The 24,875-nt window shown below is 48.0% G+C and overlaps 1 protein-coding gene and 1 pseudogene across 1 annotated transcript; one reads left to right on the top strand and one right to left on the bottom strand.

Annotated features, from left to right (window-relative positions):
* Positions 1-23: 23 nt before the first annotated feature.
* LOC119960653 (zinc finger protein 850-like) lies at positions 24-7,328 on the top strand (the record flags this gene model as incomplete). Its single annotated transcript, XM_038788288.1, has 3 exons — positions 24-27; positions 60-799; positions 5,046-7,328. Coding segments are annotated over 3 exons (2,847 nt in total), but the record flags the coding sequence as incomplete, so codon positions are not given.
* An 8,429-nt stretch (positions 7,329-15,757) lies between these two features.
* LOC119960633 lies at positions 15,758-19,984 on the bottom strand (annotated as a pseudogene).
* Between the last annotated feature and the right edge of the window lie 4,891 nt (positions 19,985-24,875).

Raw genomic sequence — 24,875 nt, 5'->3', positions numbered from 1 at the left:
GAAGGCATTTACTGATTTATCCATCCTGCGGAAACATCAGCGAGTTCACACTGGGGACAGGCCATTCACCTGCTCCCAATGTGGGAAAGGATTTATTGATTTACCTCACCTGCAGACACACCAGCGAGTTCACACTGGGGAGAGACCATTCACCTGCTCTCAGTGTGGGACGGGATTCAGTCAAGCATCCCATCTGCAGTCACACCAACGAGTTCACACTGGGGAGAGGCCATTCACCTGCTCTCAGTGTGGTAATGGATTCAGTCATTCATCCACCCTGCGGAAACATCAGCGAGTTCACACTGGGGAGAGGCCATTCACCTGCTGTCAGTGTGCCAAGGGATTCACACAGTTATCGAACCTGCAGAGACATCAGCGAATTCACACTGGTGAGAGGCCGTTCATCTGCTCTCAGTGTGGGAAGGGATTTATTGATTTATCCACCCTGCAGATACATCAGCGACTTCATACTGGGGAGAAGCCATTCACCTGCACCCAGTGTGGGAATGGATTCACTCAAGCATCCCACCTGCAGATACACCAGCGAGTTCACACTGGGGAGAGGCCATACACCTGCTCTCAGTGTGGGAAAGGATATATTGATTCATCCACTCTGCGAAAGCATCTGCGAGTTCACACTGGGGAGAGGCCATTCACCTGCTCTCAGTGTGGGAAGGGATTCATTGATTCATCCACCCTGCTGACACACCAGCGAGTTCACACTGGCGAGAGGCCATTTACCTGCTCTCAGTGTGGGAAAGGATTCACTCAGTTATCCAACCTGCAGATACACCAGCGAGTTCACACTGGGGAAATTCCATTCACTTGCTCTTAGTGTTGGAAGGGATTACATAGAAAATAGGAGCAGGATGAGACCATTTGGTCACTGCCTGTGCGGAGTCTGCACGTTCTCCCCGTGTCTACGTGGGTTTCCTCCGGGTGCTCCCGTTTCCCCCTACTGTCCAAAGATGTGCATGTTAGGTGGTTTGGCCATGCTAAATTGCCCTTATTGTCCAAAAAGGTTAGGAGGGGTTATTGGGTTACGGGGATAGGGTAGAAATGAGGGCTTAGGTGGGTCAGTGCAGACTCGATGGGCTGAATGGCCTCCTTCTGCACTCTATGTTCATGTCGGCCAGACCAGGTAAGGACGGCAGATTTTCTTTTCAGTTCATTCTCGGGATGTGGGAGTCGCTGGCTGGGCCAGCATTCACTGCCCATCCCTAATTGCCCTTGAACTGAGGGCATGTCAGAGCATTTTAAGGGTCAACCAGCTGACTGTGGATCTGGAGTCACATGTAGGCCAGACCAGGTAAGGATAGAAGATTTCCTTCACTGAAGGACATGAGTGAACCAGATGGGTCTTTATAACAATCAACAATTGGCTGAGCAAGCCACTCAGTTTAAGGGAAATTAGGGATGGGCAATAAATGTTGGCCCAGCCAGTGACTCCCACAAATCATAAAATAGAACCCTGGAGTCTCCAGTCAGTCAATCCGGGAGAGTTGGCATCCGGTCCAGGCTCGCAGCGCATGCCATCATGTTCATCAGTAGACTTCCAATGAATTAAAATTTTACCTTCTGCCTTGGTGAGATTCATGCATTGGTCTCTAAAATCATTAGAACAGTAAAAAAGATTTTTGGGTCTCTGAAAAAAATAGTTGGCCCCTCGAGCCTGCTCCTTACCCAAAAACTAGGAGTCGGCCCCTCGAGCCTGCTCCTTACACACAAACTTGGAGTCGGCCCCTCGAGTTTGCCCCTTACACACAAACTTGGAGTCGGCCCCTCGAGCCTGCTCCTTACACTCAAACTAGGAGTCGGCCCCTCGAGCCTGCTCCTTACACACAAACTAGGAGTCGGCCCCTCGAGCCTGCTCCTTACATACAAACTAGGAGCCGGCCCCTCGAGTCTGCTCCTTACATACAAACTAGGAGTCGGCCCCTCGAGCCTGCTCCTTACACACAAACTAGGAGTCGGCCCCTCGAGCCTGCTCCTTACATACAAACTAGGAGCCGGCCCCTCGAGCCTGCTCCTTACAGACAAACTAGGAGTCAGCCCCTCGAGCCTGCTCCTTACATACAAACTAGGAGTCGGCCCCTCGAGCCTGCTCCTTACATACAAACTAGGAGTCGGCCCCTCGAGCCTCCTCCTTACATACAAACTAGGAGCCGGCCCCTCGAGTCTGCTCCTTACATACAAACTAGGAGTCGGCCCCTCGAGTCTGCTCCTTACACACAAACTAGGAGTCGGCCCCTCGAGCCTGCTCCTTACACACAGACTAGGAGTCGGCCCCTCGAGCCTGCTCCTTACACACAAACTAGGAGTCGGCCCCTCGAGCCTGCTCCTTACACACAAACTAGGAGTCGGTCCCTCGAGCCTGCTCCATCAATCAAAAATTTTAACCTCAACTCCACATTCCTGCCGACCCCGATAACCTTTCACCCTCTTGCTTATCTAGAGTCTATCCATCACTGCCTTAAAAATATTCAAAGACGGGGCAGCACGGTGGTGCAGTGGTTAGCACTGCTGCCTGACTGCGCCGAGGTTCAAGGTTCGATTAAGGCTCTGGGTCTCTGTCTGTGTGGAGTTTGCACATTCTCCCTGTGGTTGTGTAGGTTTCGCCCCCCACAACCCAAAGATGTACAGAGTAGGCGGGTTGGTCACGCTAAATTTCCCCTTAATTATTAATAAATGAATTGGGCACTTCAAATTTATTTTTTAAAAAATATTTAAGGACTCTGCTTCCACTGCATTTTAAGGACGGAAGTTCCAAAGTCATAGAATCCCGACAGTGCAGAAGGAGCCCATTCGGCCCATCAGGTCTGCACCAACCCTCAGAAAGAGCACCCCACCCAGGCCCACCCCACCCATGCCCACTCCATCTTCATAACCCCACCCAACACCCACGTCCTTGGAGACGAAGGGGCAATTTAGAAAGGCCAAATCCACCTAACCTGGCTAATCCATCTAACCTGGCTAATCCATCTAACCTGGCCAATCCACCTAACCTGGTTAATCCATCTAACCTGGCTAATCCATCTAACCTGGCCAATCCACCTAACCCGGCCAATCCACCTAACCCGGCCAATCCACCTAACCCGGCCAATCCACCTAACCCGGCTAATCCACCTACCCTGGCCAATCCACCTACCCTGGCCAATCCACCTAACCCGGCCAATCCACCTAACCCGGCCAATCCACCTAACCCGGCCAATCCACCTAACCCGGCCAATCCACCTAACCCGGCCAATCCACCTAACCTGGCTAATCCACCTAACCCGGCCAATCCACCTAACCTGGCCAATCCACCTAACCTGGCCAATCCACCTAACCTGGCTAATCCATCTAACCTGGCCAATCCACCTAACCTGGCTAATCCACCTAACCTGGCTAATCCACCTAACCTGCACATCTTTGAACTCTGTGAGGAATCCGGAGCACCCGGAGGAAACTCACACAGACACAGGGAGAACGTGCAAACTCCACACAGTCACCCAGGGCCGGAATTGAACCTGGGTCCCTGGTGCTGTGAGGCAGCAGTGCTAACCACTGTGCCACCTCCTGTCTTACAACCCTCAAGAGAAAAAAATACCTTCATCTCCATCTGAAATGGGTGACCCCTTATTTTGCAACAGTGACGCCTTGTTCTAGATTCTCCCACAAGAGGAAACATCCTCTCCACATCCACCCTGTCAAGACCCCTCAGGACCTTATATCGTTCAATCCAGGTTTTACCCAAAACTTTAAATCTGTGTCCCGACTGTACGATCAGTGAATGGAAACAGAGTTTCTCTGTCCACCTGATGGAAATCTGGCTTAATCTTGTGTCCCTGAATCAAATCTCCCATCAGCCTCCTTTGCTGGAACCATTCTGGTAAATCTCCTCTGCACCTTCTCCAAGAACCTTCACATTCTTCCTGAAGAGTGGTGACCAGAGCTTTATAAAGATTCATAGAATAGAATTGGAGCCATAGAATTCCTACAGTGCAGAAGGAGGCCATTCAACCCATCAAATCTGCAGTGATTCTCTGCAAGGGCACACTGTCTAGGCCCACACCCCTACCCTGTCCCTGTAACCCCATAGCCCCACCAAACCCGCACATCCCTGGACACGAAGGGGCAATTTATCAAGGTCAATCCACCTAACTTTCCCTTCTTTGGACTGTTAGAGGAAACGTGAGCACCGGGTGGAAACCCACGCAGACATGGGGAGAAAGTGCAAACTCCACACACACAGTCACCAAGGCCGAAATTTAACCCGGGTCCCTGGCACTGTGAGGCAGCAGTGCTAATAGTCGTGCCACCAGAAGCATAGTTTTGGGATCAATATTACTGTTTATGAATAAAAGCAAATTACTGCGGATGGTGGAATCTGAAGCCAAAGAGAAAATGCTGGAACATCTCAGCAGGTCTGGCAGCATCTGTAGGGAGAGAAAAGAGCTAACAAAGGACCATCTGGACTCAACATGAGATCTTTTCTCTCCCTACAGATCCTGCCAGACGTGCTGAGATGTTCCAGCATTGTCTCTTCGGTTATTGTTTATGAAGCTCAAGATCGAATTTGCTTTGCCATCTATTCTCTTTAATATGACTTGTAGATGTACAAAATCCCTCTTCACCTCTTTCTCCTCCCAAAGAGGCCAGTTGGGTTTTTATAACAATCCAGCAGTTTTCATGGTCACTTTGTCTGAGAGCCGGCCCCACAAATGACCAGAATCATTCAGCTCAATTTCACAACCTGCCTTTGTGTTTCTGTGGGTTCTCACTCACTCCCTATTTTCTGTTTTCAATCAATTTCACAGGGTGTTCGAAGGGGAGGCTTCAAAGTCCGGAAACTCAAACCAAGCATCACATCAGGGTCTGACAGGGTCCTCAATTTATCATATCCGGAATATCACCGGATTTTGAACATGGAAGGAAAAAGCATCGTTCACAGTGGGGAGAAACCGTACACATCATCAGGCCCCATGAGACAGAAATGCAGCCGCACTGAGGAGAAACCGTGGAAATGTGCGGACTGTGGGAAAGGATTCACTTACCCATCCAAGCTGGAAACTCATCGACGTGTTCACACTGGGGAGAGACCATTCACCTGCTCCACGTGTGGGAAGGGATTCGCTAAGTCATCCAACCTGCTGAGTCACCAGCGAGTTCACACAGGGGAGAGGCCATTCACCTGCTCCACGTGTGGGAAGGGATTCACTCAGTCATCCCACCTGCTGAGTCACCAGCGAGTTCACACAGGGGAGAGGCCATTCACCTGCTCCACGTGTGGGAAGGGATTCGCTAAGTCATCCAAACTGCTCAGTCACCAGCGAGTTCACACTGGGGAGAGACCATTCACCTGCTCCACCTGTGGGAAGGGATTCGCTAAGTCATCCAAACTGCTCAGTCACCAGCGTGTTCACACTGGGGAGAGGCCATTCACCTGCTCCACCTGTGGGAAGGGATTCACTCATTCATCCACCCTGCGGAAACACCAGCGTGTTCACACTGGGGAGAGACCGTTCACCTGCATCAAGTGTGGGAAGGGATTCACTGAGTCATCCAACCTGCTGAGTCACCAGCGAGTTCACACTGGGGAGAGACCATTCACCTGTTCCCAGTGTGGGAAGGGATTCACTGAGTCATCCAACCTGCTGAGTCACCAGCGAGTTCACACTGGGGAGAGACCGTTCACCTGCTCCACGTGTGGGAAGGGATTCACTCGGTCATCCACACTGCGGAAACACCAGCGAGTTCACACTGGTGAGAGACCATTCACCTGTTCCCAGTGTGGGAAGGGATTCACTGAGTCATCCAACCTGCTGAGTCACCAGCGAGTTCACACAGGGGCGAGACCATTCACCTGCTCCACGTGTGGGAAGGGATTCACTCAGTCATCCCACCTGCTGAGTCACCAGCGAGTTCACACTGGGGAGAGACCATTCACCTGCTCCACGTGTGGGAAGGGATTCACTCAGTCATCCCACCTGCTGAGTCACCAGCGAGTTCACACTGGGGAGAGACCGTTCACCTGCTCCACGTGTGGGAAGGGATTCACTGAATCATCCACACTGCGGAAACACCAGCAAATTCACACTGGGGAGAGACCGTTCACCTGCTCCACGTGTGGGAAGGGATTCACTGAATCATCCCAACTGCGGAAACACCAGCGTGTTCACACTGGGGAGAGACCGTTCACCTGCTCCACGTGTGGGAAGGGATTCACTCAGTCAGCCAACCTGCTGAGTCACCAGCGAGTTCACAGTGGGGAGAGACCGTTCACCTGCTCCACGTGTGGGAAGGGATTCACTGAATCATCCACACTGCGGAAACACCAGCGAGTTCACACTGGGGAGAGACCATTCACCTGCTCCACGTGTGGGAAGAGATTCACTCAGTCATCCACACTGCGGAAACACCAGCGAATTCACACTGGGGAGAAACCGTACACATCATCAGGCCCCATGAGACAGAAATGCAGCCGCACTGAGGAGAAACCGTGGAAATGTGCGGACTGTGGGAAAGGATTCACTTCCCCATCCCAGCTGGAAACTCATCGACGTGTTCACACTGGGGAGAGACCATTCACCTGCTCCACGTGTGGGAAGGGATTCGCTAAGTCATCCAACCTGCTGAGTCACCAGCGAGTTCACACAGGGGAGAGGCCATTCACCTGCTCCACGTGTGGGAAGGGATTCGCTAAGTCATCCAACCTGCTGAGTCACCAGCGAGTTCACACAGGGGAGAGGCCATTCACCTGCTCCACGTGTGGGAAGGGATTCGCTAAGTCATCCAACCTGCTGAGTCACCAGCGTGTTCACACTGGGGAGAGACCGTTCACCTGCTCCACGTGTGGGAAGGGATTCGCTAAGTCATCCAAACTGCTGAGTCACCAGCGTGTTCACACTGGGGAGAGACCGTTCACCTGCTTCACGTGTGGGAAGGGATTCACTCAATCATCCAACCTGTTGCGTCACCAGCGAGTTCACACTGGGGAGAGACCATTCACCTGCTCCACGTGTGGGAAGGGATTCACTCAGTCATCCAACCTGCTGAGTCACCAGCGAGTTCACACTGGGGAGAGACCATTCACCTGCTCCACGTGTGGGAAGGGATTCACTCAGTCATCCAACCTGCTGAGTCACCAGCGAGTTCACACTGATTAGAGACCGTTTCAATGTCCAGACTGTGGGAAGAGCTATAATAGTTCTTGGGAATTGATGAGTCATCAACGTGTTCACACTGACGAGAGACCATTCAGGTGCTCTCACTGCGGGACTGGGTTCAGACAATCATCTTACCTCACTGCACATCAACGAGTTCACACTGGGGAGAGGCCATTCACCTGCTCCCAGTGTGGGAAGGGATTCACCACTTCATCCCACCTGCTGAAACACCAACGAGGCCACAAGTAACCACAGTGATTGGATTTTGCTGTGAACTCACATTCAGGACTGAGCCATGTTCATTTGTGTCTCTTTCTGCTGATGACAAAGTCCGGCCCATTTACAGGGGCTAATATTCTGGCTGAAAGTTAAATAAATTAGAATTATGTTAAATACGCAGTGTTGAAACTTTCTAATATCTCTGACACAAGTTAGTTCCTTTTGAAGTTCTCTCGCTCTCTCCTGTCTCTTCCATCCTCACCTCCAACAAGAAGTGTGAGGAGCTTGTGGAGCTTCTTTGTGACTGAGATTGAGTCAATCCGATCAGCTGCCTCTGCTGCTTCCCGCCCTTCCACGAGCCCACCGGACCAAACTGTCGCTAAATTTCATCCTTTTGACTTCTGGTGGCGGCCATGGAGTAGGAGGTCGCGCATTTGGGAGCTCCCGCTCGTGACGGACATTTTGAACCTATTCTCCCAATTTTTTTCGGAATTCTATTAGAAACATCGGTGGAGAGTGAGACAGTGAGGAGAAATCCCCCACTAGTATGTGGAGCCGTGGACCAGAAACAGTCGTAAAAGAAGAATTAGTTGAGCAGCGAAGCTGACTGTAGAACCTGCAGCGCGGGAAAGCATGGCAGAGGCGCAGGATCCCGGTTTGGTGACACAGTGGTCAATGTTACTGCGGGTGGAGTTCATTCATGAGAGCTTCACCAAGCAAATGAAGGCAACCTAATTAAGGCAAGGATTGATTGGGTGGAACGGGCTGGAAGCCCATAGACCGGCGATCCAGAAGGTGGCTGAGCACGAGGACCATTTAACCGCTTTGGAGGTGGAGGTGGGGCTGATGAGGGACCACCAGGAAAAGTTGCAGGAGGACCTGGAGAACAGGTCCCTGAGACAGAACCTGAGGATTGTTGGCCTCCTGGAGGGCAGTGAAGGGTCGGACGCAAGGGCATGTGTGACAAATATGCTGGAAAAGCTGATGGGAGATGGAGCGTTTTCTCGACCCTTGGAAGTAGATAGAGCGCTTGCGAGGAAGCCGCGAGTGATATGAACCTCTGAGGGTGATCCGGGTGCGAATGCATCGCTTCCTGGGTAAGGAGCGGATTTTGCGGTGGGCGAAGCAGACACTGAGCTGCAAGTGGGAGAACTGTGAGCTGCGCATCTACCAGGACCTGGGCGTGAAACTGGCCAAAAGACGAGCTGGATTCAATAGGGTAAAATTGGCCCTCTTCGAGCAGGGTGTGAAGTTTGGGTTGTTACCCAATGCGTCTGTGGGTCACGTTTGAGGGCCAAGAACTTTACCTTGAATCGCCGGACGAAGCGATGGACTTTATCAAAGACAAAAGGCTGGCAGGAGTTTGAGGGCATTGAACCTTGGGGGAAGGTATTGCGGTATCGATTCTGTTAACGTTTCCTTAGTTTTGATCTGTATATGCAGTGCTCTCTGTGTAACAGTTTTTTAGGCCGTTGCTTAGATTTGTAAAGTTAACTTTATTTCAGTAGGTAGATGGTGGAGGGATTTTTTCTACTGTGTGTTGATTGGGGACTGTGATGTTTTGAATATGTATGTTCGAGCGGGGGGGGGGATGGGGTAGGATGTCTGGCGCCATGGGTGGGTTACCAGGCTAGGTGGGCTAAATCACGGAAGTGCAGTGGGGGAGCGGGTGGTGAGCAGGTGGTAAGTTTGTTCAGGGGGGTTGGGATTCTTGTGCTGCTAAAGTGGGGCGGAGGGGGGAAGAGGGAGCTGCTCTGCTGACAGAGGGGAAACTGTTGCTGAGAGACAAACGGGGAGGTCGAGGACAGTGGATGCCCAAAGGCGGGCCAATGGAGGTGAATTGTGGGGGTGGGTGGGGTAGACCCGTGGAGGTTCGGACGGCCAAGAGTGAAGGAATTTTCTTTTTTTCTCCCATGTGCACAAAGCGTACTGCCGGATCGACTTCTTTATTCTGAGCATGGTTCTACTGGCGGGGGTGGTTGATACCGAATATTCGGCAATTGCTCTGTCGGCCCATGCCCCACATTGGGTGGATTTACGGGTGAGTAAGGAGAGAGGGCAGCGCCCGCAATGGAGGTTGGGTGTGGGACTGTTAGCGGATGAGGGGGTGTGCGGGCGGGTGAGGGAATCTATCCAGAACTATTTGGAAATAAATGACACGGGGGGTGTCTCGGCAGTGGTTAGGGGGGAGTTAATGTCGATACGGGCCCATAGGGAAAAGGTGGAGCAAGCAGAGAGGGACAGGGTAGTTGGGGAAATACTCCAGGTGGACAGGACATATTCGGAGGCCCCGGAGGCGGGATTATTGAAGGAGCGGCAGAGGCTAGACATGGAGTTTGAGCTGTTATCTACAGGGAAGGCGGTGGAGCAACTGAGGAAAGCTAGGGGGGCGGTATATGAGTGGTGAGAAGGCCAATACGATACTGGCGCATGAGCTGAGGAAAAGGGAGGCAGCCCGGGAGATAGGAAGAGTGAAGGTCAGACGTGGGAATGCGGTCTTGTACCCAGCAGGGGTGAACGGGGTGTTTAAGGAGTTTTATAGCAAGTTATATGAGCCGGAACCACCAGCTGGGGTAGAGGGGATGAGGCAGTTTCTGGGTGAGTTGAAGTCCGAAGGAAGGACTGATGGAGGGGTCGGGAGCCCTGATTGGAATTGAAGAAATAGTAGAGGGGCTGGAGGCCAGGCATTGGGTAAGGCCCCGGGATCGGACAGCTACCCAGTTGAATTTTATAAGAAGTTCTCGGAGATGCTGGGCCCGCTGCTGGTGAGGGTATTTAATGAGGCAAGGGAGCAGGGTGCCCTTCCCCCAACAATCTCGCAGGCCTTGATCCTGAAGCGGGTGATGGACCCTGAGCTATGCGGGTCATATAGGTCAATCTCCCTATTGAACGTGGATGCCAAACTGTTGGCCAGAATATTGGCCTCAAGGCTAGAGGGCTGTGTCCCTGAGGTGATAAGGGAAGACCAGACGGGGTTTGTGAAGGGCAGGCAACTTACGGCCAATGTCAGAAGGCTCTTAAACGGTATGAGAGGTGGGAGAGGGAAAGGTATCGGATATCTACAAAGAACTCATGGAGTCGAGGGAAACTCAGATAGAGGAGCTAAGGGGCAAATGGGAAGAGGAGCTCTGGGGAGGGATAGAGGCAGGTCTGTGGGCGGATGCCTTGAGCAGAGTCAATACGTCCTCATCATGTGCCAGGCTCAGCCTGATACAATTTATGATCGTTCACAGCGCAGACATTTTAAAAAAAATGTAGAGTACCCAATTTATTTTTTCCAATTAAAGGGCATGTTAGCGTGGCCAATCCACCTAGTCCACACATCTTGGGGTTGTGGGGGGGAAACTCACGCAAACACAGGCAGAATGTGCAAACTCCACACGGACAGTGACCCAGAGCCGGGATCGAACCTGGGACTTTGACGCCGTGAGGCAGCGATTCTAACCACTGTGCCACCGTGCTGCCCCATTCACCGGGCACACATGCTGGTGGCCCGGATGAGCAGGTTTTTTGGGGTAGAGGAGAGGTGTGTGTGTGTGGGGGGGGACAGCTAGTCATGTCCATATGTTCTGGGCCTGCCTGAAGCTTGGGGGATTCTGGCAGGGTTTTACAGATGTCATGTCCACGGCCCTAAAAACACGGGTGGCGCCGAGTCCAGAGGTGCAGGATTTTAGAGTGTCGGCAGGGGGCGAGAGAGGCTGATCTCTTGCCCTTTGCCTCCCTGGTAGCCCGGAGACGGATATTGCTGGCGTGGAGGGACTCAAAGCCCCCGGAATCAGAGACCTGGGTTAGCGACGTGGCTGGGTTTCTCAGTCTTGAAAAATCAAGTTTGCCCTCAGAGGGTCAACGCTTGGGTTCATCCGGAGGTGGCAGCCGTTTGTCGACTTCTTTAGAGAAAATTAACTGTCAGCAGAGGCAAAAAACTTAAAGGGGGATAGTTAGGCTATTCTCTGTTGAGGGTAAGAGGGACTTGTTAGGGATGGAGATGATTTATGCACAATGTTTTATGTGGATTTGCATTGTTTACTGTTGTCACTTATTATTATAAAATTACAAAACCTTAACAAAATTTTTTTTTTAAAATCAACATCACCAAAATCAGATCATCTGCACATTGCCACATTGCTGTTTGTGCCATTTTGCTTTGTGGAAATTGGCTGCTGCATTTCCTATAACAGTGACGACACTTCAGAAGCTCTTTGGGACAAGCTGAGGTTATGAAAGGTGCGACAGAAGTGCAAGTTTTAAATTGAAGATTGATGCTTTCTGATCCTTAATTGATTTCAGACATCCCCAATTAATAAATTTGCTTTGGTTCGGACAAGACTTTAACCAATTAAATCAAAGGCAGAATTCTGGACAGTAAATTTAAAAAGGAGTTTTTTAAAGAGAAGCTTTACTGACTGACTTGAAGACATTTACGTTTACAACTTCACGCAGGTGATCAGTCTGTGGAAGCGTAACCCTCCCTGGCTCTTCCTTTGACACTAATTTCCTTGGAACTCGGCCTCGAGAGTCTTCAGTACTTGGCCAGCAAGGAAGACCTTCGGAACCTCGACTTTTACCCCCAAAGTGACCATTACCTCATGTCAGAGTTGGGGCTGTGGTAACATGACCATTGGTTAATTGGGCACCAGTTTAATTTAATTGGATCTTTAATTACTGACACCACCTTCTCTCATTACCTTTGACAGGAATACAATTGAACAGTTTCATACTATCCCTTTATCTGATTCTGTACAACCCCTTATTCAAACAGTTTCAAATGTTGAGGCTAATCAGAGTTGGAAGGTCTCCCTTGCCGGTACATTTATCCTCATCGCACATTCTTTATATACACAGCGATTAAGCTTTTATATTTTTACAACAAATAAAACTCAGACTTTTACTATAACTACTGATTCATTATTGTTTAATTAATTGTAACTCAATTAAGGATCACTACTTATTTAATCATGTTACAGACTGGTAGCTAATTAATACATTAATATTTAATTTATACATTTGGTTTATACATACACTGGTTATCTACTGAGTAGTACTACACTCAGTATGCTTCACACGGTGTCTGTGTCTATGTATTTACATTGTGTATTTATCGGCTGTCCTAGATTGTTTCATGTATGGAACGATCTGTCTGGACTGTACGCAGAACAATACTTTTCACTGTACCTCGCTACACGTGACAATAAATCAAATCCAATCAAAGAGACAGTTTCTGACTAATGCTCAGATTGAACAATGAGCCGCCTTAAAAATTATTCATTCATGGGAGGTGGGGGTCACTGGCTGGACCAGTATTTACTGCTCATTCCAATTGCCCTTGAACTGCGTGTCTTGCGAGGTTATTTCAAGGGACACTTACAAATCAACCACAACATTGCTGCGGATCTGGAGTCACGTGTCGGCCAGGCCACGTAGAATGACCATAAATTAGGAGAGGGGAATGTGCAACAGGACCTGGGTATCCTCGTACACCAGTCACTGAAGGAAAGCATGCAGCTACAGCAGGCGGTAAAGAAGGCAAATGCTGTGCTAGCCTTCATTGTGAGTGGATTAGAGGACAGGAGCAGGGATATCATGCAGCAATTTTGCAGGGCCTTCGCGAGGCTGTACCTGGAATATTGTGTGCAGTTTTGGTTTCCTTATCTGAGGAAGGATCTTCTTGCTTGAGAGGGAGTGCAGCAAAGGTTTACCAGACTGATTCTTGGGCTGGTGGGACTGACGTATGAGAAATTCAATCAGTTAGGATTGTATTCTCTGGCTTTCAGAAGAATGAGGGGGGCTCTCATAGAAACCTATAATACATATAGATACATAGAAGACATGAGGCCTTTTGAGCCTGCTCCGCCTTTTATCATGATCATGGCTGATCATCCAACTCAATATCCTAATCCTGCTTTCTCCCCAAAGCCTTCGATCCCATTCTCCCCAAGTGCTATATCCAGCCGCCTCTTGAATATATTCAATGTTTTAGCATCAACTACGTCCTGTGGTAATGAATTCCACAGGCTCACCACTCTTTGGGTGAAGAAATGTCTCCTCATCTCTGTCCGAAATGGTTTACCCTGGATCCTCAGGCCCCTGAATTGGAAAAAATGAACCTCAGAACCCCTGGTTCTGGACACACCCATCATTGGTAACATCTTCCCTGCATCTCCTATCTAGTCCTGTTAGAATTTTAAAGTCTCTATGAGATTCCCCCCTCATTCTTCTGAACTCCAGCGAGAACAATCCCAACCTCATCGATCTCTCCTCATATGACAGTCCTGCCATCCCTGGAATCGGCCTGGTAAACATTCGCTGAACTCCCTCGAAAGCAAGAACACCCTTCCTCAGAGAAGGAGACCAACACTGCACACAATATTCTCGGTGTGGCCTCATCAAGGCCCTGTACAATTGCAGCAACACATCCCTGCTTCTATACTCGAAACCTCTCGGAATGAAGGTCAACATACCATTAGCCGGGGCGGCATGTGGTGCAGTGGTTAGCACTGGGACTGCGACGCTAAGGACCCAGGTTTGAATCCCGGCCCTGGGTCACTGTGGCGTTTGCACATTCTCCCCATGTCTGCTTGGGTTTCAGCCCCACAACTCAAAGATGTGCAGGTTAGGTGGATTGGCCATGCTAAATTGCCCCGTAATTGGAGAAAAAAATAATTGAATACTCTATTTATCTTAAACAAAACATACCATTAACCTTGTTGACCGCCTGCTGCACCTGCATGCTTACCTTCAGCAACTGGTGCACAAGGACACCCAGGTCCCGCTGCACACTTCCCTCTCCCAATTTATAACCATCCAGGTAGTAATCTGCCTTCCTGTTTTTGCTTCCAAAGTGAATAACCTCACACTTATCCAAATTATACTGCATCTGCCATTGATTTGCCCACTCGCCCAACCTGTCCAGATCATGCTGCAGGATCCCTGCATCCTCGTCACAGTTCACGGTCCCACCCAACTTGGTATCATCTGCAAACTTTGAGATGTTACATTTTGTTCCCTCATCCAAATTATTAATATATATTGTGAATAGCTGGGGTCCCAGCACCAATCCCTGTGGTATCCCACTAGTTACTGCCTGCCAATTTGAAAAGGACCAATTAATTTCTACTCTTTGTTTCCTCTCTGCCAACCAGTTTTCTATCCACCTCAGTACACTTCCCCAAATCCCATGTGCTTTAATTCTGCCCAATAATCTCTTAGGCAGGACTTTGTCAAACGCCTTCTGAAAGTCCAAATATACCACATCGACTGGCTTCCCCTTGTCAACTGTACTGGTTACATCTTCACAGAATTCCAATAGATTTGTCAAGCATGATGTCCCCTTCATAAATCCATGCCGACTCTGACTGATCCTGCCACTACTTTCCAAATGTTCCGCTAATGGATTCAAGAATTTTCCCCACTACCGATATTAGGCTTACTGGTCCATAATTCCCTGCTTTCTCTCTACCTCTCTGCAGAACCAAAGTATGTATTCAATTGCTCAGCCATTTCTTTGCCCCTTATTTTGCATTCCCCTGTTTCTGTCTGTAGGGGGCCTACATTTCTCTTTACCAATCTCTTTCTCTTCACATATAGAAACTCTGAGTGTCAGTCTTTATGTTCCTTGCAAGCTTACTTTCATACTGTACTTTCCCCTTCTTAATCAATCCCGTTGTCCTACTTTGCTGAATTCTAAAATGCACCCAATCCTCAGACCTATTATTTTTCTTGGCCAATCTGTATGCTTCTTCCTTGGATGGCATACTATTTCTAATTTCCTTTGTAAGCCATGGATTGGCCCTCTTACCCATTTTGCTTTTGTGCCAGACAGGAATGAACAGTTGCTGTAGTTCCCCCATGCGGTTCTTGAATGTTTGCCGTTGCCTATCCACTGTCATCCCTTTAAGTAACTCTCCATAATCTATCAAGGCCAACTCATGCCTCATATCTTCATAGTTCCCTTTATTAAGATTCAGCACCCAAGTCTCCGAATCAACAACTTCACTCTCCATCGTGATAAAAATTATCATGTTATGATCGCTCATAATATTCGAACGGGACTTGATTTTCCTGATGGTGGCAGTGTACAGAATAAGAGGTCGCAATCTGAGGATACGGGGGAGACCATTTAGACACAGATGAAGAGAAATTTCTTCAACGTGAGAGTGGTGACCCTGTAGAATTTTTTAACATGGGAAATAGTTGAGGCCAATACATTGTATGTTTTCAACAAGCAGTTAGATATCGCACTTAGGGCGAAGGGGATTAAAGGATATGGGGGGGGGGAAAGCGGGATTAAGATATTGAGTGGGATGATAAACCATGATCATAATGAATGGCAGAGCAGGCGCAAAGGGCCAAATGGCCTTTTCCTGCTCCTATTTTCTATATAATCCCTTCCCACACTAAGAGCAGGTGAATGGTCTCTCCCCAGTGTGAACTCGCTGGTGTGTCTGCAGACAGGACAATTGTGTGAATCCATTCCCACAGAGGGAGCAGGTGAATGGCTTCTCCCCAGTGTGAACTCGCTGATGTCTCTGCAGGATGGATGAATCAATAAATCCCTTCCCACACTGAGGGCAGGTGAATGGCTTCTCCCCAGTGTGAATTCGCTGGTGTGTCTGCAGGGTGGATAACTGAGTGAATCCCTTCCCACATTGAGAGCAGGTGAATGGCCTCTCCCCAGTGTGAACTCGCTGATGTTTCCGCAGGGTAGATGCATCAATGAATCCCTTCCCACACTGAGTGCAGGTGAATGGCCTCTCCCCAGTGTGAATTCGCTGATGTTTCCGCAGGGTGGATGCATCAATGAATCCCTTCCCACACTGAGAGCAGGTGAATGGCCTTTCCCCAGTGTGAAGTCGTTGGTGTCTCTGCAGGGTGGATGAATCGCTGAATCCCTTCCCACACTGAGAGCAGGTGAATGGCTTCTCCCCAGTGTGAACTCGCTGATGTCTCTGCAGGGTGGATGAATCAATGAATCCCTTCCCACACTGAAAGCAGATGAATGGCCTCTCGCCAGTGTGAATTCGTTGATGTTTCCGCAGGATGGATGAATCAATGAATCCCTTCCCACACTGTGCGCAGGTGAATGGCCTCTCCCCAGTGTGAACTCGCTGATGTCTCCGCAGGGCGGATGAATCAATGAATCCTTTCCCACATTGAGAACAGGTGAATGGCCTCTCCTGAGTGTGAACTCGCTGATGTTTCCGCAGGGTGAATGAAGCACGGAATCTCTGCCCACACAGAGAGCAGGTGAATGGCTTCTCCCCAGTGTGAACTCGCTGGTGTGACTGCAGGGTGGATGAATCAATAAATCCCTTCCCACACTGAGGGCAGTTGAATGGCCTCACCCCCGTGTGAATTCGCTGATGTTTCCGTAGGCTGGATGAATCAATGAATCCCTTCCCACACTGAGAGCAGGTGAATGGCCTCTCCCCAGTGTGAACCCGCTGATGTCTCCGCAGGATGAATAGAGCACGGAATCCCTTCCCACATTGAGAGCAGGTGAATGGCCTCTCCCCAGTATGAACTCGCTGGTGTGACTGCAGGTAAGATAACTGAGTGAATCCCTTCCCACACTGAGAGCAGATGAATGGTTTCTCCACAGTGTGAACTCGCTGGTGTGTCTGCAGGTGAGATAACTGAGTGAATCCCTGCCCACACTGAGAGCAGGTGAACGGCCTCTCCCCAGTGTGACTGCGTCGATGAATCTCCAGCTTAGATGGGACTTTGTATCTCTTTCCACAGTCCCCACATTTCCACGGTTTCTCCATGTTTTGGGTCTCCTCGTGTCTCTCCAGATTGGACAATCAGTGGAAGCCTTGTCTATACACGGAACATGTGCACTGTCTCTCCTCACTGTGAATGGTGTGATGATTTTTCAGGCTGTGTAACCAGTTGAAGCTCTTTCCGCAGTCAGTTCACTGGAACTCTCCACTGGAACTTCTCACCAATGATATTCAGAGCCCGTTGTTTTCAGATCAGAAGGAATCGAGTGAGTTTGTCACATCGAGACATGATGTTTGAGATTTCTGTCTATAATTCCTCCTCTTCCAGTATCCTTTAAAAACAATTTACAAAAGTCTTCATTGTTAGTTCAGGATAGAAATTCAGAACAGGCAACTCTAGTTCTTCTCTCGTTCTCCAAAAGCTGTAAATCTCCATCCCACACAATCCCCCTCCATTCTCACTCTGCTGTATCTACTATTCACCCTCCCAATTCTCCTGAAGATGCTGATTCATGTTGATTGACAGATCCCAGCTCAGCTCACTGCTTCCTGACCAGGACACAGAGATTTGAATAGGAGCAAGAGTAGGCCATTCGGCCCACCGAGTCTGCTCAACTATGCAATGAGACCCTTGGCCGATCTCCCTCAGCACCATTTTCCCACACAATCCCCATATCCTTCAATATCTTCAATATCTGGAAACCTATCAATATTTGTCTTGAACATACTTGGTGACTGAGGCTCCATATTCCTCTGAGGTAGAGAACTCAGAAGCTTCATCACATCCTCGAGTGAAGAAATCCCGCTTATTCTCAGCTTTTATGCTACTTTCCTATCTGTTCCCCATAACCCTTAACTCCATTGTCAATAAAATATGTCAAACTTGTGCTTCAATATATTCAATGACCCCCAGATACAACTGGTCCCTGTGGAAAACCCTCTGAGGGAAGAGATGACTAGAAATCTATAACGTAGCTACAGTCTTATACTACAAGAAGAGAAATAATAATACGTTTACTTTATTATAGAACCGCAAATAATATATCTAATCTGTTCCATACATGAACACGAGACATATCTTTGTCCAATATTATTTTGATGTCCTGTGAAATGTCACCCATCTCCTGGGGAATTCACCCCTTTAATTGAGAACATTAGGAAAGAAACAATTTAAAAAAATAAATAAATTTAGAGTAACCAATTTTTTTTTCCAATTAAGGTGCAGTTTAGCGTGGCCAATCCACTTACCCTGCACATCTTTGGGTTGTGGAGGCGCAGACATGGGGAGAATGTGCAAACTCCACGCGGACAGTGACCCGGGCAGGGATCGAACCCGGGTCCTGTGTACCGTGAGGCAGCAGTGCTAACCACTGTGCCACCATGCCGCCGACAGAAAAATGTTTTCACCAGATAGGCTGGTGAACGGGAGTGAGAAGGGGGTGAAGCTTCAGCGGTTGAACCAGTTTTCGCTGGTTCGACAAGCTTAGCTTCTGGGGGGGCAGCACGGTGGCACAGTGGGTTAGCACTGCTGCCTCACGGCACCGAGGTCCCAGGTTCGATCCCGGCTCTGGGTCACTGTCCGTGTGGAGTTTGCACATTCTCCCCATGGTTGCGTGGGTTGCACCCCCACAACCCAAAGATGTGCAGAATAGGTAGATTTGCCACACTACATTGCCCCTTAATTGGAAAAAATTAATTGGCTACTCTAAATTTTTAAAAAACCTTAGCTTTTGGGTCGGAACCTGGGAGCGTGGGTCTGGATTCAATTTGTGTGTCTAGGTCGGGCGCTGATGGGAAATAGGGGGTGGGGGAGTGGGATGGGTTAGCTAGCTGATAGCTGATGTGTGTGGCTGTCACCTTGGTGGACCCTTGGCCCATAATTTTTGAAGATTTACTGGATAGTCCCTTATGGCTGATTCCATAATGGGGTGGGGGGGGTGGGAGACCTCTGATTCAGGGCTGTCATGCTACCGTGCTGCCCCTCATTCTAATCAATACACTTGTCCTTCTTTCATTCACTAGGATTGGCTTCCTTTTCTTTCCATCTCTGCCATCGCTTTGCATCATCAATAAAACATAAGATCAATAAGGGCAGCACGGTAGCATGGTGGTTAGCATAAATACTTCACAGCTCCAGGGTCCCAGGTTCGGTTCCCGGCTGGGTCACTGTCTGTGTGGAGTCTGCACATCCTCCCCGTGTGTGCATGGGTTTCCTCCGGGTGCTCCGGTTTCCTCCCACAGTCCAAAGATGTGCGGGTTAGGTGGATTGGCCATGCTAAATTGCCCGTAGTGTGCTAAAAAGTAAGGTTAAGGGGCGGGGGTTTGTTGGGTTCCGGGTATAGAGTGGATACGTGGGTTTGAGTAGGGTGATCATGGCTCGGCACAACATCGAGGGCCGAAGGGCCTGTTCTGTGCTGTACTGTTCTATGTTCTACATTGGGACTCAAAGACGAATCCAGTTTGATGGACAAGTTGTCTCCATTCTGAACAATGGGGAACAAGCTCCTCCCACTCATTGAAACATCGTCCCGACAAAGATGAGAAACGCGCATGCGCCCTGTTGCACATCCAATAAAGATGGCGGCCGTTAACCCGAGCAGAATATGAGGAGCTGCAGCTCCGCTCGGTACAAACGGAGTCCCGTAAAGTTTTCCGAAGTTTGCGGCTTACAACAACTTTACACAACATTTCCGCGCACCCCGCGATCTCTCGCTTCCTCCAGATTGTAAAACGCCATTTACCAATTTCGGATGTGAAGACGCAGCCCTTCTCCTTCGCCATTACCCACACTGCGCATGCTTCAATCACAGCGGACCCCGCCCCTCATTCACTCCGATTGGTTGGAGGACCAGCTGTTCCCGGTCGGTCCTCCAGTTCCGCCTCCCCTCTTCCTATTGGTCGGGAGTTGCCGTCAATTACCCGGGCATTGTGACGGTTACAGACGGTGAGCGCGTCCACAGGCTCAGGCTGACTCGCTGATGGATCAATAATAACATTGTTTCACATTTGGCTCTGGGGCCGCACTCGGGATTTGTAAACCCCGCCCCCCCGGCACTGACCTCTCACTTGACACGTCACAATGCCCGGGCAATGATTGACGGCAGCTCCGGAACAATAGGAGGAGAAGGAGGAATCAGTGAATGAGGGGAGGGGCTCTCGGGTTCCGGATCTTCACAGAAGAAGCAACCGCGCAGGCGCACGTGCCAACATAAACAAAGAAAGGTTCCTCTCCTCCATATCTACCCTGGATGCATAGTGATGATTTTTGTCAACAGAGATTACAGCTATCAGGCAAAAATTAAACAGATTGAGCCTTATTTTCTTGAGAAAACAAGTCACTCAGTCGTGACCTGGCACATGTCTTTAAAATGATCTGTGGGTTGGACAGGGGAGATGTGGGGCGGATGCTGCCAATTGTAAAGGAGTCGAAAACTAGGAGCCAGGAATAAACATGGGCGGCATGGTAGCACAGTGGTTAGCACTGAGAAACGGTGCTGGATTTGCTGATTTCGCGCTTGACACTGAGGAGGCTGACAAGCAGTGTTTCACAGTGGGAGGATCCCAGATTCAATTCCTGCTTGGGTCACTGTCTGTGCAAAGGCTGCATGTTCTCACCGTGTCTGCTTGGGTTTCCTCTGGGTGCTCGGGTTTCCTCCCACAAATCCTTAAAGATGTGCTTGTTCGGTGAATTGGATATTCTGAATTCTCCCTCTGTGAACCCGAACAGGTGCTGGAATATGGCAACTGGGGGCTTTTCACAGTAACTTCTTTGCATAAGCCTACTTGTGACAATAATGAATATTATTATTATAAACTAGGTGATAAATACAAGAGAGTTACTAATAAATCCAAGAGGGAGATATGGACACCTTTCTTTATTCACTGGATTAGAATGTGCAACTTGTTACCAAGGAGGGAGTTGAGGAAAGTGCTGGGATGTTTCCAAAAGGAAATGGGACAAGCACATGAGAATGGGAATGGAAAGATCAGCTGACAGGTGTAAGGGAATTTGTACTGGATATTGTATGAGTTAGGTATGAAGTTCAGAATCATAGGTTTTAGTGAAATGATAAAGTAGATTTAGGTGAGTATTGAGATGAGTATGTAACCTAGGGTAACCTCGTGTGACCTAATGTAATCAAGTATAGTTAATATACCTCGTGTGACCTAATGTAATCAAGTATAGTTAATATGATTAAAGCAGAAGACCCAGAAAAGTAGTATAGCATTTACTAATTAACAAAGACAAATAATAGTCACTTGGGAGAACAATGAATACGGCTCAGTGGCTCAACTTAATGGTTGACCATAAATAACGGCCATAAAAAGACAAGAATAGAGTGAGCATGTTTTTCTATACATTCGGCCTAAGTCAGCAAAACCACGATTGTTTCACAAGCAGGGAAGTTTACACAGGAACAAGATAAGGACAAGAGTTATAACCACCATGGTTTAAGAAGCAAAGAGAGGAAATAGGGAGCGACCAATCTCGAATGGGACAGATAAAGGGCCAACTAAAAACAATGGTGGCCAAAGCAAGGTCAGATTGAAAAGCAAGATAAGAGGGCTGTAAAGTAAGATAAGAGTTTGAGATATGGAGTTGAAATGTACATAAAAGACAGTAAGCCCTGAGGCTCGTCGGATTGTTCCGGACATCCCAGCTTTGTTTTTCTTGTGCTAGGAAAATAAAGTTCACTGCTTGAAAGATCGCTTCTCAGACTCTCGGTGTTTTAATCGGTACGAACAAATTGTCGTCCTGGGGAACCACGACACAGGCTGAGATGAGATGGATGGGATGAAAGGAGATGTGTCAAGTATAATCAGCAGCAGAACAGTTGGACCAACCGGCCTGTTTGTGCATTGTAGAATCTAAGTAATTCAATGTAAACTTATTTTACACAATATTAGGATTGCAGATGGGAGATTGAAACCAAACATCATGTCAAGTCCTAACAGCGTCTATCGATTCATCAGGAGTTGAAAATTATCAGCCTTTCAATGTGGAAGGAGAAATGTTTGTCCTGCCAGGGAGAAAAAATTGCAAACATCAGTGCGACTGGAAAAGCACTGAGGCACATACACACTGAGTGATTATTCCAGCGTACTGACTGCGCAAAGAGCTTTAACCAATCACAGAGCCTGAAAACATATTGCACCATTTGCATCAGGAAGAGACCGGACTCAGGCTGTGTGTATGGCCCAAGTTTCACATAAGGAAGAGACCGTACTCAGGCTGTGTGTGTGGCCCAAGTTTCACATAAGGAAGAGACCGTAGTCAGGCTGTGTGTGTGGACCAGGTTTCACATCAGGAAGAGACCGGACTCAGGCTGTGTGTGGACGAGGCTTCAACTCATCGTCCACCCTGGACAGACATAAGAACACCTTCCCCACGTAGAAAAAGTTGAAATGTGGGGACTGTGGGAAGGGATTCAATTATCCATCTGAAGTGGAAAATCATCCATGCAGTCACACTGGGTAGAGGCCATTCAGCTGCTCTGTTTGTTGAAAGGGATTCACTCAGTCATCCAGCCTGTACACACAACAGCATGTTCACACTGGTGAGAGGCCATTCACCTGTCTGGATTGCTTTATCCAACCATCAGGCCACTCTGATCAGAGACTGTTTAAACGTGCTGACTGTGAGAAGAGCTTTAAAAGCAGAAAAGATTTACTGTTGCACCAATGCACTCACACTGGGGAGAGGCCATTCACCTGCTCCGTGTGTGGGAAGGGATTCACTCAGTTAGCTCACCGTCTGAGACACTATCGAGTTCACACTGGGGAGAGACCGTTCACCTGCCCTGTGTGTGGACAGGAATTCATTGATTCATCCAATCTTCTGATACATCAACTTGTTCACACTGATCAGAGACCGTTTAAATGTTCGCACTGTGAGAAGGGATTTGAAATTAAACAGAATCTGCTGAAACACCAGCAAGTTCACACTGGGGAGAGGCCATTCAACTACCCCACGTGTATGAAGGCATTTGCTCAGTCAAACAACCTGCTCAGACACCAGCAGGTTCACAGGCGGCATCAGGGTTTGGATTCTGCTGTTATTGCTGCTGTTAATCACATGCAGATTTTGCAGTGAAATTTATTTGGACGCCTATTTCATGTGGGATTCCACAGTTTTGTGGTATATATCAATGATTTTGAGTTAAATGTAGGAGCAACGATTAAGAAGTTGGCAGAAGGTACAGAGGTTTTTCATGTGCTTGACAATGCTTGGTTTCCTCCGGGTGCTCCGGTTTCCTCTTACAAGTCCCGAAAGATGTGCTTGTTAAAGGTAACATTCTGGATTCTCCCTCAGTGTACCGAACAGGCGACATAGTGTGGTAGCGTTAATGTCAGCCTACTTGTGACAGTAAAATATTATTATTATGCAGAACAAACCCATGGACAGCAGGAAGATATCAATGGACTGGGTCAGATGGACAGAAAAATGGCAAATGGAATTCAATTTGCAGCAGTGTGATATCAAGAATTTGGAGGGTAAAGAAGAGAAGGGAATGAAGAATAAACGGGATGATGCTGAGAATTATACAGGAACAGTGACCTTGGATTCAAAAACCACAGATTCGTGAAGGTGGCTGGACAGGTAGATCAGGTGGTCAAGAGGCATTTGGGACACTTTTCTTTCTTGTCTGAGGCCCAGAATGAAAGAACAGGGAGATTATGTTTGAACTTTATAAAACATAGAGCACAGCTAGATTGCTGAGTACAGTTCTGGTCACTACATTAATCAACTATAAAGTAAGGATATATGAATCAGGTAATGTAAATCTTAAAATAAATTCATAATTTATCATATAGTTACATTCAATTTTAAGTTAATCAAATCTAGGGGATAATGATAACACTAACTAACAAAGGATTGCAACAGTTGGAAATCTCAATTTCTCAGTCAATTAAATTCTGAGGTGTTTAGATAATAATAATCATTTCAGTTAATTCTATAAAACAAGGTGACTTCAGCACAATGGAAGAAGCTGATTGGTGAGTAGCTGATAAACATTTATTTATTTTAATATGAAATAGTTATTTATTTTAATATGAAATAGAAGCGATTGTGCTATCCACAATGCTACCGTGCTGCCCACTAAGCTAGGATGCACTCACATACACGACTGTTTCTGGGTTGAACTGTGCTCCCACTTGGGAGGGGTGTTCTCTCTCTCTCCCTTCCACCGTGCCCCATATCAGTGTGTCCTTTACCAGTGGTCTGTGCTGCTCGTTTGGGAGCCTTTCTGCTGATGTGGTGGTGGGCATGTGCTGGCGTGAAATCTGGTGGTTTTGTTTTCTTGTTGATTATTCATTGGTTTCTGTTTTATAACAATAATCTTTATTGTTACAAGTAGGCTTACATTAACTGCAGTGAAGTTACTCCGAAAATTCCCGAGTCGCCACATTCCGGCGTCTGTTCGGGTACACTGAGGGAGAATTCAGAATGTCCAGTTTTGGTGTATTGTGGATATTTTTACTGTATTGCTGATTGTTTTGTATTCAGCTGTGTTCTTTTGTAACATGGAGTTGTTCATAAACTAAAATATCTGTATTTGCCCATGCAGGGAATTCTGGGTAGCATGGTCCACCATTTAAATGTAAGAAAAAAGAAAGATGATGTGTCAAAACCATAGAAAAGAAGAACAATATAAAATAACAAACATAATTTGCTTCCATTCCGCATAAGTGTCAGACAAAATTAATATATTAATTGCAATCAAATACTGTGACTTAAATCCTTCAGTTTATCATGTTTCTTTAACTGAATTTCTGAATTCAGATT

Source organism: Scyliorhinus canicula, unplaced genomic scaffold (assembly GCF_902713615.1).
Source record: "Scyliorhinus canicula unplaced genomic scaffold, sScyCan1.1, whole genome shotgun sequence".
Classification (NCBI taxonomy): Eukaryota; Metazoa; Chordata; class Chondrichthyes; order Carcharhiniformes; family Scyliorhinidae; genus Scyliorhinus; species Scyliorhinus canicula.
This window is presented reverse-complemented; position numbering and strand designations above follow the sequence as displayed.